Source organism: Phoxinus phoxinus (assembly GCF_949152265.1).
Source record: "Phoxinus phoxinus genome assembly, chromosome: 20".
Classification (NCBI taxonomy): domain Eukaryota; kingdom Metazoa; phylum Chordata; class Actinopteri; order Cypriniformes; family Leuciscidae; genus Phoxinus; species Phoxinus phoxinus.
In genome coordinates this window covers 24192339-24205483 of record NC_136895.1, presented here as the reverse complement: position 1 = coordinate 24205483, position 13145 = coordinate 24192339, and the positions used below count along the sequence as shown (strand labels likewise).

The following is a 13145-nucleotide window of genomic DNA, read 5'->3' as shown; positions in this document are numbered from 1 at the left end:
CTGTAGCAACGTTGTTACGCGACATTCAGCAACTGACAGACGACGTTCTGACAATTTTTTTATATGCTGATAGATATGCCTATAGATATCCCCCATTTAGCATTTTAGATAATTATATATTTTTTAAATATTGTTTATACTTAGGTCCTATTAATATGTAATGGGGCTATGAGTAAATTAGCCTAATTATAATCAACACCTGCAAGTGTACACTATGAAGAGTAAAAGTTGACAGAAGGTTTCGTTAATTCAACTTTATTAAAACTGCATATGGTAATCAAATTGCACTTCCAAAAGTCATACATTTGTGAAAAAAACAAAAAAACAATATACAAATTTATTTTAAGTATAATAAATAAAACATAAAAATCAAAGGCAGATCAGAACATTTAATGAACAAAACCGGGATGTGTATGGCAGACAGTATAGTCGAAAGCCGGTCGATAAAGGACGGTAACTGGGGAAACATCCACAAATCCAGAGGAGCAAAGAAACGAATGAGACTAAATAGCGGACAAATCAAATGAAAAACTAAAACAGTGCGAGCGAGGCTACATTAGTCACATTAAATTAAAGTTGTAGGTTGTGTTTGATAGCTGCGCAATACTCGATGATGAATGAGAACACAATGAGCAATAGGTGGTTGGAATTTAAAAGGCTGATTTTCCTGCTTCAGGGCAGTGACGAGTGACGAGTACATTATGTAGTCCAGTGGTTGTCCAGACAACCTAGGCACAACCTTAAGCAATGACCCTGAACGGTGGTATAATGTCAACATTGTGACAACGCTGTAACAACCTTTACCACACAACGTAGTTAAAGCAACCTTTTGGCCATGTTATTAAAACGTTGTTAGAAGGTCGGGTATGTTGTGCCAACGTTCTGTGTTTGCTGGGTACATTATTATGTTGTCAATAAATTACCTTTATCGGTAAGTTTTTGCCACTGCCTGACATCAACCCAATGTTCCGTTTTAAATTTTATTTCACCAGACATTTTCTTTCATGAGCAGGATTCGTTTTCATTGAAATGTCATTAGAGGGTATTCTTCGCCACACTTCGCAGGCACGCAGTAATGGTGGCAGGCAAGATGGCGGCGCCCATAGAGTTCGCAGCGGATTTGTGTATATAGTGTCAAGTGTGACACTTATGAAAACTAACAGACATTGTTAGCTTAAGCATAACAGACACACTCAAGTCTGGTCCAGGTTGGAATGGGGAGATATTGAGTGAACTGCTGAAATTGGGTCAATGGGTCAGTTTTAAAAGCAAATGAAAGGCTTGAAATACAGCACACGATTCATGTGGGAAACTGTTTTGTTTTTTCTAATTACCAGTATACACGATTTGTTTGTTTCTTACATTAGTCAGAAAAAAATAAAAGTTTCAAAGATCGGCAGCACTACAAAAAATTGAGAACCACTGCATTATCTCATTTGCATACTTAGCATTGTATGATTCATCTTTATGTATAACACATGCTATATTTATTTACATGGCCATACACACCAGACGTGATAAACAATGTCAATAAACTAAACACAAGCCTAAAGCAATAATACTTTCCTTACATAAACATAACTATTACCGAATGCTACATTTGGAATATATAAAATTGACTCGTATGTTTATGGGACTTGTCTTTGTTGACAGAACCAGCTGCAATCGGTAAAGAATAATTGTGTTCCATAACAACTGCGCGAAACAAGCTAACGTTTGTTGCTTGATAGACGCTACAACTACAACTTCCGCATTTGTCCAGGACTCCACGCAGTACGAGCGGAAACTGAGGGTAACGCGGATATGACGCCATTGACTGGCGTATGACGCCACACGGCCCGTTTCCTTGGTTAAAATCGTAATTTTCTCACATTTAAAAATAGTTGGAAACATTTGGGATGTTGTAAGTAATCAACTTAAGATATATAACACTGTCCTTGTGATTTTGGGATATTTTAATGCAAAAATATGACATATTGTACCTTTAACATTGCATTGTTGTGCTCAAAAAACAAGACAAGGCTCACTGTAATGCTGTTCTGAGTTGTCTGACAAGAAAAGACCCGAGTTATCTTCAGTTGTTACATAAGTCACAACAGTAGCCTAAAAAATAAACTGTTTGCATTATTATCCTAATCTCTACCCAGTTACATAGTCTCTAACCTCTGCTCATTTTTTAAGACATACTCAAATGTACATTCTCCATAGGTTTCCTTTTTTATCACTTTAAGATTTTTTTATTTACAATTAAAGATGCTACGCAAGTAATAATAATAATAATATTTATCATTAATAATCTAAGGTGTTTGAATCTGAATCTGATTGTTGTGAACTGTTAAAACATAACCATTAAAACATATGTTTATGAAACCCTAAACTACTAAAACCAGATGAAATCAACACACAGAAACAGATTTTCAGGACATTCTCTGGTTCTCTGTAAATGACAGTTATGTTATCCATTAAAAATTATTATATTTTACTACACTAAAGTAATCACTGTAAATCTAAATAAAACAAGTATTACATTGATATACATTTAAATCTACTCACCAGAGAGAATCACTTCATATTTTCTGTATTTGGTCCCCTCTCTGCTTTTGATCTCTAGATGATACTCTCCAGCGTCAGTTTTTTTAAGGTTTCTGATGATCAGGGATCCAGTCTGAGGATCCAGCTGCAGTCTGCCTCTAAATCTCGGATCATACCAATAGGTCTTCTTGTCATTTTCACTCATTGAAGCTATAGCAGACACTTTACTGGAGACACGCCACCACAGCAACTGAACACCTTTCTTTATTCCATAATACTGTAGGACAGCACATCCTCCCTCCTTACATTCAGTCTCAACTGAACCTACAGAACATACAGAAACAGTTTACAGACAGGTTAAAAATGTTAGTAACCAGATCCAATAGTGATCAGTGGTATCTAATATGTGTAAACTATAATAACACAAACAACATACTGTATGGTTTTTTTTTTACATTTATAGTTTTATATTTTTTTTTATCTTAACTAGATCCCTACTGCAGCTTATTCTGCAACACAGTGGAAGATCATAACCATCAAGTGGCAGTGCTCTGCAGACAATACTAGGAAGTCTGGCCATTTGCATTTAGATTTTTTGGGGGGAGAGTGTGTTTTGTTAATAGTAAATGTTAGTCTTGTTACATTTGTGTTATCTGCAAGGTGAACATTTAAACTGACTTAAATATACTGTGCAAGTCTATAACCAATAACCAAAATATATTTTGAAAGTTTATGACCAATGATTACCAATGCCACACACTGCCATAATAACCAGAGAGGTCAAACACTGCAGTGTATCATTCCAATATTTCATCCAAGCATGTTTATATATGCATACAGAGATGGTATTGATCCTAGTCAGAGTAGCCCCATGTTTAATTTTTTACATGAATGAAAACGAGGATGCTGTGAGGGACAGACGTACAGTGCTTTCAATGGATTTTACTGTTTAACAACATCTCGATGTTCAGCTGAAGCACTGGCAGTGCATGCCAATGTAAAGACTGTAAGTCTATCCCTCACAGCCTGGTTTTCATCTGTGTTTAATTCAATAGTGTCTAACCTGACTAAGGTCTATGCCCTGAATATTCACAGACTCTGGAACCGCTGGAATTTAGGTTTGTACATGAAGAAAAAGTATTATTAGTGTATTATATGACAGTGTTCATAATTTAAATTATTTTATTTTATTTCCAATGTTTCATGGCAACATATACTGTCTATGGGTTTGTAAGTATTTGACAACAAATGACTGTGCCTCTGAGTTATACAGTATATTAATTAAAATATATATATATTATCGTAGTAAATTAACTTGTGGTAAGTTAAAATATTTAGTATGAAAAATATGACTATTCAACCCTACACTACTGTAATAAAGCTCTTTATTATTTTCTGTAGGTAGTACTTACCTATTTGTTTTTCTAGTTCAGACCTTTTGTAGCAAAAGTACATCACAACAGCAGCAGCAGCAGCAGCCAGCACCACCAGCAGAACTATCCCTGTGATAACACCTGAAGATAGACCTGGATCTGGAACGGCTGCAGATACAGAAAGATAGTCATTAGTGTGAATGTGTCTGATCTATAACACACATTATAAACATCAGCACTATATAACCTGAGTGTAGATCTGATACTGTAATGATAAAGACAGACATTAGTGTGAATGTGTCTGATCTATAACACACACTATAAACATCAGCACTATATAACCTGAGTGTAGATCTGATACTGTAATGATAAAGACAGACATTAGTGTGAATGTGTCTGATCTATAACACACACTATAAACATCAGCACTATATAACCTGAGTGTAGATCTGATACTGTAATGATAAAGACAGACATTAGTGTGAATGTGTCTGATCTATAACACACACTATAAACATCAGCACTATATAACCTGAGTGTAGATCTGATACTGTAATGATAAAGACACACATTAGTGTGAATGTGTCTGATCAATAACACACACTATAAACATCAGCACTATATAACCTGAGTGTAGATCTGATACTGTAATGATAAAGACACACATTAGTGTGAATGTGTCTGATCAATAACACACACTATAAACATCAGCACTATATAACCTGAGTGAAGATCTGATACTGTAATGATAAAGACAGATATTAGTGTGAATGTGTCTGATCTATAACACACACTATAAACATCAGCACTATATATACCTGAGTGTAGATCTGATACTGTAATGATAAAGATAGTCATTAGTGTGAATGTGTCTGATCAATAACACACACACTATAAACATCAGCACTATATAACCTGAGTGTAGATCTGATACTGTAATGATAAAGACATACATTAGTGTGAATGTGTCTGATCTATAACACACACTATAAACATCAACACTATATAACCTGAGTGTAGATCTGATACTGTAATGATAAAGACAGATATTAGTGTGAATGTGTCTGATCAATAACACACACTACACTATAAACATCAGCACTATATAACCTGAGTGAAGATCTGATACTGTAATGATAAACACAGACATTAGTGTGAATGTGTCTGATCTATAACACACACACTATAAACATCAGCACTTGATGACACTTAGATTATGTAAGTAGATATTAATGTTAATGACTGTGACAATTACATATAAATATTACAAACAGTGTAGATTAAACAATTAAAAATGTTAATATTGCTATGTAAGCCTAACAACATTCTTTGTTTTATCACAGATCTTTTCACAGGTGTCATTAAAGGTTGGGTAGGTAAGAATTTAGAAAAAGAGAGTAAAGAGAGTATAAAAATTGAGTGACTATAGTGTATTTAATCTTCAAAAAACACAGCTCATTAATTCCTACCGGGATGAAACAAGTGATTGGCTTGCGCGACTGTCAGTCTCCGTCGCCATGACTACCGCCGCTATTACTGGCTCTGCCCACGTGCGCGCAGTCGCGCACCCGTTTTTAGGTGGGAGTGAATGGAATTAATGAGCTGTGTTTATTGAAGATTAAATACACTAGAGTCACTCAGTTTTTATACTCTCTATTTCAGAGTACTTGCATTTTAATTATGTATTGGTATATAAAGACAGTTAAAACAAATTTGAATAAAAGTTTTTTTAGACAATTCTGACCTACCCTACCTTTAATGTAATACAGAGAAGTTATGAGCTCTGAAAGTAACAGGATTTGTGTTGTTTTAAAGGAGAGTTTGGTTCATCATGATTCAAGTCCTTTAATGTCACATCATCTGAATTATTAAACAACTGATAAATAATAATTCATAAGACTTGAGTTACTCACCACTGATAATAACACTGAATGTCTTGTATAATGTCTGTTTGTTGCTGCTGATCTTCACTGTATAAACTCCAGAGTGTGCGGTTTTGCTGTGTGTAATGGTCAGAGATCCAGTCTTCTCATCCAGCTTCAGTCTGTCTTTGAATCTCTCATCAGTATCATATAGTATAGATAATTTTGGGCTTTTAGCCTCTATATCCTGTTTAGCTATGAGTTTTCCTTCATCTCCAAACCTCCACACTATCAGCTCATCTCCGTGTGGTTCAGTGACATCAGTCTGAAGAGTGACAGATTCTCCCTCCTTCTCTGACACAGTCTTCATTTCAGCTTTACCAGCACCAATAACAGCTGGAGACTCTGCAAGAAACAGATTCACAGACAGAGATATTGAACATATTTAACACCGTTACTGGAACTAGAATATTAAGTTATCTAGTCATTTAGTCATTTCATCTTATGGTTACTAAAAGGCAAATGCAGATTTGAATCAGTTTGACATGGACAACAGTTACATCCGACTAATTGCAAACTGAAGTTACAGAATTTACTAATTAGATTGGTTCTTATTTTATGACAACACAAGAACATTTAATTGATTGAATTACTGCACTTGTCTGTGTTCAATAGATATTACACGCATATTAATCCTGCTTTGAATTGTTTCAATGATATTACCAGTGGAATTAAATGAAAAACATTTGGTCATATTGTGTGTAAAATGTAAGTCATTCAAAATTAAACAGTAACGCTATAGATTACAGCCCGGAAAGTAGCTACTGCGTAATTAAAATGAAAGTACAGTGTACATTTCGGTAATTACAGTGTACCTATAAAGTACTTAAAAAAAAGCCTTTATGTATTTTTATACACTATTATTACAAAAGGGTGCAGTGTATGTACTCGCTATAGTGCTCCCAAAAGTAAGATTCTAAAATATGTACAGTATAAGTTATTTGCCTAAATAATTTGTTATTTTCCTGGTTGTTACCCCTTTATACCCAAAACTTTACATATTATTCCCCTATACTTACACGCAAGTACTTTATAGGTACACTGTAATTACCGAAAGTTACACTGTAATTTCATTGTAATTACGCAGTACTTTCCGGGCTGTAATCTAAAGCGTTACCATTTAAACTATTTCTAAAACTGCAGTATAAAATCAACATCACATTTGCCATCATGCTGTTGTTCTGAATATCGCAAGGGGGGTCAATTGCAAGGCTATTATAGTTTTGCATTTTTCATTAGTTTTTATTTTTATTTAGTTTTAACTTTTTGTTTTCAAATTCAGTTTAGTTTTAATTAGTTTTTAAAGTGGGTTTGCTAGTTTATTTTATTTTTTGAAAATGCTTATTTTTAGTTTTTATTAGTTTTAGTCTTTTTTTGTCATTTGGGTTATTTGTCAGGAGCAAGATTCAAAAAGGTCAGAAAAATTATTGTGTAATAATTACTCAACAAAAACATCATACAATTTTAGAAATATGTATTCAACAATAACACGAGTACATAAAATGTGCATATGGGCATAAATATGTAAAGAGTCTACACAAGACTAATGTGTAAGTGACGTGTGCCAGGAAAACACCTAAGCCAACAGACTAAAGAAGACACACGTAAACAGCATGTATTCACACCCATTAATGAGCCACACAAGACATTGCTGTCAGAGTGTCAGGAGCTCAATCTGAGAAAAGAACATGAAAAATAAAAATAAACTCTAGAAGGTCAACACATTTAGAGGAACCATCTAAAAATTAACTAGGCTACTCAATGAATTGGACTGCCCTGCATTAGATGTGCTGCAGCTCTATGGCAAATCATTGCAGTTGAATAGCAATACAATACTGCATGTTGTACTTGACATCAATAATTAACAGTGAATATTTTGAACACTTCAAGAACACTGAGATCCAGACAGCTGACAAGATACTGCACCGTCTCAGCTGGAAGCTGACGTGGTTTGCTTTTCTATGTTAAGTTTACTTGTGTCCAACATGGTAAACAAAAGAATGTAAGTCCCTTGCATTAATGAATCAGCTGTTTCAAATACAGCTCTTACATTTTTTTAGTGTGTGTGTGCCGTGGTTTTGTGTGTGCGTGAGTGAGTAAGAAAGAGAGAGATGGCTTTACTTCAGTCAAACAATAATTTCTTATTGATCTTGAGAAAAACTCGTTGCTCCAGAGATGTGGTTGTTCTGTTTCTCAGGCCAGATGACAGCAGTCATCGAAAAACGCATAACATTATTTAATATTTGAATCACAGCTTATATAGTGTTTTGACATCAACAACCCAACTGGATTTTACCTCGAACTTGCGACTAACTTTCTAAAGAAGGCGCAATCGCTTCTCGGGTCGACATTAACACACTGACAAACTTTTGTGTGCTGCACTTTTAAACTCAAGTTTAATTCAGTGTTTCAATTGACATATTTGTCAATACTAGGGTTACTTTTTCAAAAGTCTTCACAATGCTCCCTTAACCAAATGTTAAGGACAGAGACAGAGAGCTTTCTCCACCAATGATAAAGACCGTTCTTGACCCCCCTATACCTTTCATCACACCCATTACTCCAACCTGCAGATACCCAAACTTGAATAAACCTGCAGATACCCACACTTGAATAAACCTGCAGATACTAGGGCTGTCAATCTTCCTCAATAATACTATTCGAATTTCATTCCTTATTTTATTTAATATTCGAATAATATTCGAATATTAAATGCTCAAATTCACCCTATTATTAATATTTACGACATTACACACAGGCTTATGGATCGTCAATGCCACTATAGCATTTGGTTGTTGTTACACGTTCTGTCCACTAGAGGGACAGCTAACGTTACAATAAACTTTTAAAAACGGGTGATCGCTTTCTTATTAACAATAAAACAGCGGAACAAAATGAATGACTTTAATTTGACAACTTTAATGGACATTTTTTTATATTAAAAAAAACAATGGGTGATGGGACTGCATCACTAACTGCACAGCTTCTATTGAACATGAACACAACCGATCTTCACAAATTGAAGAAAAACTATTTAAATAAAATGAAGATGTCTAAAGCAATGTGCGTAACATTTGCATTCAACATTACAAAAAACATTGTCAGGATTTAATCCCTAAGGTTGTTGGCCAAAAACACAAGACGATCAACGTTTTCTGAATCTAGAGCAGAGCGTTTTTTGTTTACTATAATCCCAGCCGTGGAGAAAACCCTTTCTGCTCTAACTGAGGTGCCCGGGATGCTCAAGTAGCGCCGTGCCAGCTCGGCAAGGTGGGGGTACCTAGACTGTGACGTCTTCCACCATGATAATGGGTTGCTGTCGGTGGGTAGAGGGGTCTCACTTTCGTAGATCAACATTTCTTGCTCCAGCACGGCTCCTATATCTAAGCCTGATGCACCACCTGATGCGTCTGCTCCTTGGCGGTAAACATCACCAAAAAGGTCCCCCATAGCACTGAGAGCGGTTTTCTCATGGCGCGTTATCCCCGTAGCCATGGCTGCTCGCTCCGCAAACACTGGCAGCTGACTTATCTCTGCTTTTATTTTCTCCCGTACCTCCTGCCGTTGGTCTCGTTCTAAATGAATTAGCCGATGGAAACGCGGGTCAAGGTAACTAGCCGTATTAAGCAGCTTGAAGGCATCCTTGTCTCGACTGTATCGATTGTAGAGGTCTGTCTTTATCTTTGTTTTCATTTCATTGAGTGCTGCCGGATCACTGGTGGATGGCTGAAGATTTGACAAAAGTACATACTTCAGCGGGAGAACAGCGGATGCTGTTGGAAATCGGTCGGTGGATAACGCCTCAGTGGCCACTTTGAATGGCTTAAGCACTGCTCTCACCTACGAAAATACACACAAACATAATTAGAATTAACTAATGCGGTTTCTCTGAATCCACTTGTTGACCAGAGAGGAGGAAAGAGCCGTTCACATAGCGCGTTTTCTGCGCGTGCAAATTCGTTTCTCTGTTCATGGTTGCATAGCAACGGCAGTTATTTTATGGCTAGCAGCTTAACGTAACGCAGCTATGCATAATGCTGCTATTCCCTCTTCTGTAACTTCCTATTATTAATAAAAAATCTAGCCTATTAATTGGTCAATCATTATCACCTGTTATTACATGTAATGCATACATTGCATGCGTACATAATTTTTATCACTCACCTGCTCCATAAGGGTCCACTCGCGGGTAGTCAACTCGAGATGACCAAGTTTCTTTTCCATGATGACCGCTGCTACCGGAGCTTGTTGCTCGGCTGCCCGACACACCATGTCGTAAGTGCTGTTCCATCGGGTAGCGCAGTCGTTTATTAGCTTAGCAGGTTTAAGACCAAGCAGCTTTTGTTTGGATTCCAAAAGGTAGCTGTCGGTAGTGGATTTGTTAAAATGCAGTGCTGTGGCCTTCAGTCTGCTGATTGGAGTTTCTATAGCTCGCACTGCCAGCCCTTTCCTCACAGCCAAGTTAATGGTATGTGCCATGCACGGGACATTGACGGCCTGCAGGTGCCTCTCGACAGCGTTGATATAATTAGCCGCGTTGTCAGTGGTGATGGAAAGCACTGACTCACGACTAACGTTGTACTCTCCGAGTATGTTTGAGATGCACTCAGCAACGTTCTCGGCGGTGTGGCTTTTCTGCGCTTCAGCCGTTTTGAGAATTACATCTTTTAATTCCCAGTCATCATCTATAAAATGTGCGGTGACCGTCACATATGCCTCCGTGGCAAGTGACGTCCAGCCATCTGTGGTCAGGGCAATCTTTTTTCCACTGATCATTTGTCTGATGTTGTCTGCTGTTGTGTCATAGAGTTTCACAACTCTGTCGGTGATTGTTGCGCGGCTAGGAACCGTGTACCTTGGCTCAAGCTCGTGAATAAACTCTTTAAATCCAGACCCCTGCGTGAGGTTGATCGGTCTCATATCTTTACAGATAAACCGTGTCAGTTTGTCTGTTATCGCATTTTGGCGGACAGCAGGTAAGCCCCGTGATGAAGAGAGAGGCAGAAAAGACGTCATTCTTGCCTGTTTTAGCGGCGGTTCCTTGGACAGATCGCCTAGCTTGTCAGGGTGAAGCGTTGTCAGATGTGCCCTAAGGTTGCTAGTTGTGGTGTGATATTTCATGCGGATTTTGCATATTCTGCAAATTGCCACTTCTTTATTTGTGATTTTCCCATTTATGGTTTCAAATCCAAACACCTTCCACACATCGCTTCTCAAATTGTCAGGAGAGGTGATCTCCGTTACCGTGACATTGCTCTCCGCCATTATTGACTATTGTTATGATGCAGCGGTTAACGCGCGCAATGTTACGATTCAAAAACTGTATTTTCAGACGAAACAAAAGCATTTCATTTTCACATGCGTGTGTAAGCCAAGTTGGCGAGAAAGGCAAGATTGCATATAATAAAATAATTAAAAAATAAATAAAAAGCAATATTCGAATAGTAACTTCAGCATTCGAATAGTATTTATTTTTTTAATATTCGAATTATATTCGAATTTCGAAATTCGTTCCAACAGCCCTAGCAGATACCCAAACTTGAATAAATCTGCAGATACCCACACTTGAATAAACCTGCAGATACCCACACTTGAATAAACCTGCAGATACCCACACTTGAATAAACCTGCAGCAGGCTTTCTATTATTAATGATGATGAAACAAGAAATGGCAAAGAAAAACCACTCACTGCTTTAAACTGAATAATTTAAGTAGTTGTATATAACAGGATTGATCTATATACATACATATATATATATACATAAAATGTATCTAACATCTAAGTTATCTATATACTGTATGTATACAGTAAGACTTTGCTGTATTATTTTACATTTGATTACTTTATAACATTTTTTGTTGTAGGCTATTATCTGAATACCACATCTTCCTGAAAAACTTGAAACACTGTTTATTTAATTTGTATTTTGTTCTCTTGTTTTTATTTGTCGGTTTTATTTGTAATTAGTTTATTTCTTCTTATTGTATTGCTGACTGTTTACTTGTCTTCTGTAATTGTTTTGATGATATTCAACTTACATTAGTTAACCTAGTATTAGTTTTTGCTGAAGAATGGATAATTGTGAAATGTCACTGATATTTAAAGGTGTAGTACGTAAGACGGACAGCTAGCGGTTTGAAATAAGTACTGCAGTTCAAATTCAAAATATCGGAGATCATTGTTTCCCCCGCCCCCTCCTGCTCGCTCTCGACATTCACGCAGGTTTCCAGATTGAGGACACGAAACAGGAACGAGCGCAGTTGACAATAAAAGGTGAGTTGATGAGTTGATATATCCCGTGTTTTAATATGCTCCCGTTCCTAGAGATTTTAGAGGGATGCTGAGGTCGGGTAGAATCTGCAATCTTTGACTTGGGGGGCTTTTACACTGGGCTCGTTTGCTGCGGTCCGAGTCCGAGCGCGATTGTTGCGGGTGCCTGGTTTCACACTCAACTTGATTCTATTGAACCCTGTTGCGTTTGTGTGCATCTTACGTCATCGCAAACGTGCACGGCGCATGATAGAAAACAGAACTCGGGTCAATATATTGTGTTTTTTATTAATTCTGTGTTATTATGCGCAGCTGAGTGAACAACACAGGTTTACTGTGTGTGTGTCGCATAAGGTGGCCTTCTGATGCTTGCAAACAAACTCTTTTAAGGAGAAAGAGTGTGACACATGACAGCGTTCACATTAGCGATTATTCATGCGAACCGTGCCCCGTTCCGAACTAAACTGCCAATGTGAAAGCCCCCTTAGTTTGTTCACTGGCTTCCATGGCTGCAATACGCTGTGTGGAAGAAATTTAATATGTTTTTAGGGCCCAAGCCTTGAAAAGGCGAAGGCCCTATTGTTTTCCTTCGGATTATTATTATTATTATTATTATTATTATTATTTTTCTTACGACTATTCGGGCACTTTTGGGTCTCTTAACGTGCTCAAAAACTCTTGAAACTTTGCACAAATGTCAGAACCCGCGGCCATTAGAGCCGGACTGAAGCTGGTACCTGGGCGTGGCAGGGGGGCTCGACAGCGCCCCCTGGAACGCGGTCCGAAAACTTGGTCCATAAATCAAACACGCTTGCGTGTAATAATATGAAACTCGGTACACTTATAGATCTCATCGGTTCATATATCCTTCGTGCTCTGACTTTTTACCCCAGCCCAACAGGAAGTCGGCTATTTGGCGTAGTTTAAAAAACACATGCAATGGAATTTAAAATACTCCTCCTAGAAAATTCAACCAATCACCACGAAACTCAGTGTGCATGAAGTCAAGACATGGAGGATGAAAAATTGCCAGGGGATTTTTGATA

The 13145-nt window shown here is 37.3% G+C and overlaps 2 protein-coding genes across 3 annotated transcripts in view; both read right to left on the bottom strand.

Annotated features, from left to right (window-relative positions):
• Positions 1 to 13145, bottom strand: part of LOC306987680 (uncharacterized protein) — a 125292-nt gene that overhangs the window by 79767 nt on the left and 32380 nt on the right. For both annotated transcript variants that reach the window (XM_079592170.1, XM_079592171.1), the window contains exons 3-5: positions 5819 to 6172; positions 3945 to 4073; positions 2554 to 2856 (exon numbers count right to left, since the gene is read on the bottom strand). In XM_079592170.1, the coding sequence (XP_079448296.1) occupies positions 2554 to 2856; positions 3945 to 4073; positions 5819 to 6172 (786 nt within the window). The remainder of the gene's footprint in view (positions 1 to 2553; positions 2857 to 3944; positions 4074 to 5818; positions 6173 to 13145) is intronic.
• Positions 7107 to 10105, bottom strand: LOC306988362 (E3 SUMO-protein ligase ZBED1-like). Its single transcript, XM_079593298.1, has 2 exons — positions 9992 to 10105; positions 7107 to 9667 (listed from the first exon to the last, which is right to left on the bottom strand). Exons 1-2 carry the CDS (start codon positions 10097 to 10099, stop codon positions 8936 to 8938), a joined length of 840 nt encoding a protein of 279 aa, XP_079449424.1. The 5' UTR covers positions 10100 to 10105; the 3' UTR covers positions 7107 to 8935.

What these genes read in the sequence shown, in the direction of transcription:
- LOC306988362 (XM_079593298.1), bottom strand. Translation starts at nt 10,099, where the DNA reads ATGGTGTGTCGGGCAGCCGAGCAACAAGCTCCGGTAGCAGCGGTCATC. An exon ending in AGTGGACCCTTATGGAGCAG is followed by an intron (nt 9,668 to 9,991) that starts GTGAGTGATAAA and finishes GTATTTTCGTAG; the next exon opens with GTGAGAGCAGTGCTTAAGCC.